This window comes from Carlito syrichta, unplaced genomic scaffold, assembly GCF_000164805.1.
Source record: "Carlito syrichta isolate Samal-C Ts95f unplaced genomic scaffold, Tarsius_syrichta-2.0.1 Scaffold311716, whole genome shotgun sequence".
Taxonomy (NCBI): Eukaryota; Metazoa; Chordata; class Mammalia; order Primates; family Tarsiidae; genus Carlito; species Carlito syrichta.
The window spans coordinates 1-5,505 of NW_007255812.1; the positions used below are offsets into that span (position 1 = coordinate 1).

General features: G+C 58.3%; 1 protein-coding gene across 1 annotated transcript in view; it reads left to right on the forward strand.

Annotated features, from left to right (window-relative positions):
* Positions 1–542: 542 nt before the first annotated feature.
* LOC103271506 (SH3 and multiple ankyrin repeat domains protein 3) overlaps positions 543–5,505 on the forward strand; it is a 55,175-nt gene continuing 50,212 nt past the window's right edge. Inside the window, exons 1-6 of the mRNA XM_021718020.1 lie at positions 543–611; positions 1,573–1,719; positions 3,489–3,597; positions 3,673–3,824; positions 3,908–4,075; positions 5,081–5,197. Coding sequence (XP_021573695.1) covers positions 543–611; positions 1,573–1,719; positions 3,489–3,597; positions 3,673–3,824; positions 3,908–4,075; positions 5,081–5,197 — 762 coding nt within the window. The remainder of the gene's footprint in view (positions 612–1,572; positions 1,720–3,488; positions 3,598–3,672; positions 3,825–3,907; positions 4,076–5,080; positions 5,198–5,505) is intronic.

A 5,505-nucleotide genomic window follows, 5' to 3' on the forward strand; every position in this document is an offset into this window, starting at 1 on the left:
GCGGGGCGGGCCGGGAGGAGGGGGGAGCGCCCAGGGGGGACCACCGAGCTCCGCGGCGGCTGTGAAGGGCACGGCTGCGAGACACAGGCGGGAACAGTTAGGGTGGGGGCAGCGTGTGCGGTGTGGGGCGCTGTGTGCAGGGTGAGCGGTGGCCGCCAGTGCGTCCAGTGCAGTGTACAGTGTGTGCATTCAGTGTGAGTGATGTACAGAGTGGGGGGCTGTGTGCAGTGTACAGTGTGTGCACTCATTTTGAGGGTGTACAGTGTGTGTGGGGGAGTGTGTGTGTAGTGTACAGTCTGTGCGTTCAGTGCGAGTATACAGCGTGTGTGAGAGCTGTATGTAGTGTTCAGTGTGTGCAGTTAGTGCATTCAGCGTAAGGGGTGTACAGTGTGTGCCGTGAGGGATGTGCAGTAAGTGTGGCCAGTGTGTGCGGTGAGGTATACAGTGTGTGTGGGAGAGGGCCAGTGTGCAGTGTACTGTGACATATAGAGTGTGTACAGTGGGCATGTACAGTGTGCAGTGGTCATGTGCGGTGAACAGGGATGGTGTGGGCAGTCAACGTGTACAACGTGTACAGTGAGAGCATACCGTGTGTGCAGCGAGTGGGCACAGTATCCACTGTGTGTGCATAGTGTGCCGTGAGAGACTAGTGTGTGCAGTGAGCGGGCACAGTGTGTGCAGCAAGTGTCAGTGATGTGCAGTGAGCATGTGCAGTGAATGGTGCATGCAGCATGTGCTGTGGGCAGCGTGTGCAGTGTGAGCAGCATGTATGGTGAGTGGCATGCACAGCACTGCATACTGGGCAGGGGATGCAGTGCAGGTGGTGTGAGCAGTGCTTGTGGTAAGCTGGGTGCACAGTATACAGTGCATGAAGCGGTTGGCATGTGTGGTGTGCACAGTTTGAACAGTGTATGCCGTGAGCACATGTGTGATGGGAGCACGGAGCCTTGTTCTGCAGGTACGAGTGTGAGCAGGAGTGAGTGCCCAGAGGCATGTGTGGTGTAAGTAGCACTGCCTGTGTACAAGTCCGTCCCTCTCCCCAGCAGTGCAGGCCTCTGAAGGTCAACCGGAGTCTCCCTCCTTTGCACTCCCAGCCATGGTGTGAAGGGATACTGAATGCCTTGCCAGTCATGGGGACACAGACTGGGTCAGTCCTGACAGGAAGGTCTTTGAGTTAGGGGTGGGGGTGGGCACACTGCAGGGGGCACTGAAATGATTTTGGTGATGGAGCTCAAAGTTGGCCTGGCCTTTGTGGTGGCACAGGAAAGAGGGATGTCTAAGAAGGTATACCTGAAATTAGGTCTGGGGGAGGAGTAGGGTTTTCTGGGGAATCCTGGGACAGGAACGAAACAGGGCACTGTAGGCTGCAGGAGGTGAGGCACCCACTCCTGTGGCACTGTGTCGTGCCAGTGTGTGGTGGGTGCATGGCCACGGTCAGCTCTGCCCACTGTGGCAGTGTGTGTGTGTGTGTGTGTGTGTGTGTGTGTGTGTGTCTAGGATGGGCATGTTGGCTGCGCTATACTGAAGGTCTGTGCAGGAAGGCAGTAAGGGAGAAGTGGCCGGCATGAGCAGCATAAGGGTTATGTGTGTGCTCACTCACTCAACTGGGTGGGTACCTTTTCTCCACCTCTTTTTTTATTTGAGCAGTTTCGATACAAGCGACGAGTTTATGCCCAGAACCTCATTGACGATAAGCAGTTTGCAAAGCTTCACACAAAGGTAAAGAGATAGTCATGCGGAGAGGACTCCGGAGGTTGCCTCCATGTGGCCACTGAATCCACCGCAGCTTGGGCTGACCACAGTCCCTCAGTGTTCTGTTTTCCCTGCTTGTCAGTGGGTGTGGGGGCCCGCTGGAGATCTGGGCACAGATTCCAGGCCCTGTGGCTGGGGGATGGTGGTCTGGCGATGGGCTCCAGTCAGGTTAGAGTCTTGCTGACTTCCCTGGTAAGCCTTGGCTTAGGTGGATAGAATGCCCGGTGAGGAACTGGTGGGGTTGGGAGGGTGTAGAATGGACAAGCCTCTGATGTGATGCTGTTGGGGACAACGCACCAGGGCTGGACACCTGTAATTATACATCTTGTTAATCCTCTCTCGGGTGGTATGGTAATTACCGCACTTCATGGATGGGGAAACTGAGTGGCAGATAAGCTGTCACTTGCTTACAACTGTGCAGCCAGTGAAGTTGGGGCTGAGCCAGCTCTGTTGATTGCAGGCCCAGTGCCCAGCTGCCACCCCCAGGTGGGCTGACCTCAGGTGCTTCTTTGAATGTTGGGGGGCCATGGTGGGTGCCATAGTCCCTCTCCATGGACAGCCTTCCTGAGTTCCTACCCCAGGGTCTATGGGCCAGTGAGCATTTGCTTGCTGGACACTTCGTTGACAGTCTCTGGAGCCTAGGAGAGTGTTATGAGCACTGTCACCTTGTGCTCTCCTGACCCTGTCTGTGGCCTAGGAGCCTCAGGTTTTTGTGCCAGACTTTTTTGTGGTCCCAGGACAGGTGGCGACCAGCCATGGTTCTGTGGCTGCACAGAGACCTTTGTGGAATGGTACTCCACTCTACTGGCCCTCATGTGACTCTGTCACCCTGAGTCTTCTCCCATGAGTGAGTCTTGGCTCGTCAGTGAGTCTGACTGTTTCTTGGTTGAGTCCAAATTTCTCACCACAGCCCTGTGTTCCTGCCTGCCTGGCTCCAGCCGGCCCTCCCTCTCCGCACTGCCCTTGGTTGTAAGCACTTCCTCCTGATTCATTGACCTGGCCTGCCTGAAGAGGTCACTTCCCATGGCGCTGGTCTCTGGTCTCTGTTGCATCCTCTCCTATTTTTGATGCGCCATTGAGTGTTTTTAGAAGCCCCCAGGCCTTTGGCCAAGGATCTTGCCTTGTGCACATAGCATCCGTAGAGTCGGCCAGGGCTGTGAGGCTTTGCTGGATGAACTAATGCGTGACTGGGTGAATGAATAAAAAGCAGTTGAAGTCAGATCACAGGAGGGGTCCCCAGGGTGGAGAGAGGTTCCGCAGGTGGGGGTCTGCCAGGGGTGAGCTGGTGAGGAAGATGACCAGAAAAGGAGCAGGCCACCTTGGAAGTGGGCGGGATTCAGGGCTGCCACAGGGCTGGTTCCTGCCTGGGCAGGTTGGGGCACCGGGACCAGGGAGACAGAGCTGGGCAGTGACTGAGGTAGAGTAGGGACTTGATTTGGGACATGGCTAGGGTGACCTAGCCTTGGTGAGGGGCTGGCTGGACTCAGACCATGGTGGGTGTGAGTGTCAGGATGCAGGGAAGGGCCTTGTGCCACGTGTGGGCCCAGTCGAGTTGGAGTCAGGGCACAATAGGGGTGCAGTGGTGAGGGTGATGATCATGCCTTCGGGTGACAGGTCAGACTGAAGGGGGCGGGGCGGTGGACATCCTACAAGTAGCCCGGGGTTTGCAGGAGAAAAGTGTGTGATAGATGATAGTGGTCATGGTGCCAGGCTGACTGGGATGGCCTGTGTTCTAGGCAAATCTGAAGAAGTTCATGGACTATGTCCAGCTACACAGCACAGATAAGGTGGCCCGCATGCTGGACAAGGGGCTGGACCCCAATTTCCACGACCCTGACTCAGGAGGTGAGGAGTGGAGCAGGGAGGGTCATGGTCTTCGGGCAGCTGAGACCCTCACCTCCCTCTGTCCCCTGAACCTAGAGTGCCCTCTGAGCCTCGCGGCCCAGCTGGACAATGCCACGGACCTGCTGAAGGTGCTGAGGAATGGTGGTGCTCACCTGGACTTCCGCACTCGCGAGGGGCTCACTGCCGTGCATTGTGCCACACGTCAACGGAATGCGGCGGCCTTGACGGTCAGTAAGGGAGGAACCTGTCATGGAAGGGTGTGTGGCTGGGGGGTGAGCCTGACATGGATGCTGAGGCTCCTTGCCCTCAGACTCTCCTGGACCTGGGGGCTTCACCTGACTACAAGGACAGCCGAGGTCTGACACCCCTGTACCACAGCGCCCTGGGGGGTGGGGATGCCCTCTGCTGTGAGCTGCTTCTCCATGACCATGCTCAACTGGGAACCACCGATGAGAATGGCTGGCAGGAGATTCACCAGGTGTGCAGGGAGCTGAGGTGGGGGTCCCGGGCTCTGTGTGCTGGGTGGGGGTCCTGGGCTCAATGTGCTGGGTGGGGGTCTCAGCCTCTGTGTGCAGGGTGGGGGTCCTGGGCTCTGTGTGCAGGGTGGGGGTCCCAGGCTCTGTGTACAGGATGGGGGTCCTGGGCTCAGTGTGCTGGGTGGGGGTCCTAGACTAAGGCTGGGTGGCGGTCCTGGCCTCTGTGTGCCAGGTGGGGGTCCCGGGCTCAGTGTGCTGGGTGGTGGTTCTGGCCTCTGTGTGCTGGGTGGGGGTTCTTGGCCTCAGTATGCTGAGTGGGAGGTTCTTGGCCTCTGTGTGTTGGGTAGCAGTCTTTGGCTCTGTGTGATGGGTGGTGGTCCTGGCCTCTGTGTGCTGGGTGAATGTCCTGCCTCTGTGCTGGGTGGGAACCCCAGCTCTCTGTGTTGGGTGGGGGTCCCGGCCTCTGTGTGCTGGGTTAAGCTCCCGGGCTCTGTTGGGTGGGGGTCCCAGGCTCAGTGTGCTGGGTGGGAGTCCTGGGCTCTGTGTACTGGGTTGAGGGGTCTCGACCTCTGTGTGCTGGATGTTGGTCCCGGCCTCTGGTTGCTGGGTGGCAGTCCCAGCCTCTGTGTGCTGGGCGGCGGCCCTGGCCTCTGTGTGCTGGGTGGGGGTCCTGGCCTCTGTGTGCTGGTGGGAGTTCTGGCCACTGTGTGCTGGGTTGAGGTCCCGGGCTTGCTGGGTGGGGGTCCTGGACTCAGTGTGCTGGGTGGGGGTCCCAGGCTCTGTGTGCTGGGCGGGGGGTCTCGGCCTCTGTGTGCTGGGTGGTGGTCCCGGGCTCTGGGTGCTCGGTGGTGGTCCTGGCCTCTGTGTGCTGGGTGGGGGTTCTGACCCCTGTGTGCTGGGTGGGGGTCCCAGCTCTGTGTGCTGGGTGGGGGTCCTGGGCTGTATCTGCAGGGTTGGGGGACCCAGCCTCTCTCCAGGGACCCTGCAGTACCTCCCACCTCCCCTAGGCCTGCCGCTTTGGGCATGTGCAGCACCTGGAGCACCTGCTGTTCTATGGCGCCAACATGGGGGCCCAGAATGCCTCAGGGAACACAGCCCTGCACATCTGTGCCCTTTACAACCAGGTATGGCTGTGTGTGCTGCGCATGCTGTGTGCATTCAGGGCTGTGGGTACACCTGCCTGTTCTGTAAGGCGAGGCATGACTCTGGGTGTTCATGTGTGCATGCATGCTTGTGCCTGTACAGCAATTGCCTGTGTATGTGCGTCCCGGCCTGTTTGCCACTCCTTGAGTGTATGTTCTGGGTTCTGCAGTCACTTATGGTTACCGCATGGCCTTGTAGGTCAATGTGTGTACTTCCCTGAACACACATATGCTCCACACATATGCACATGCATATTCTTTTTTTTTTTTTTTTTTGAGTTGGAGTCTCA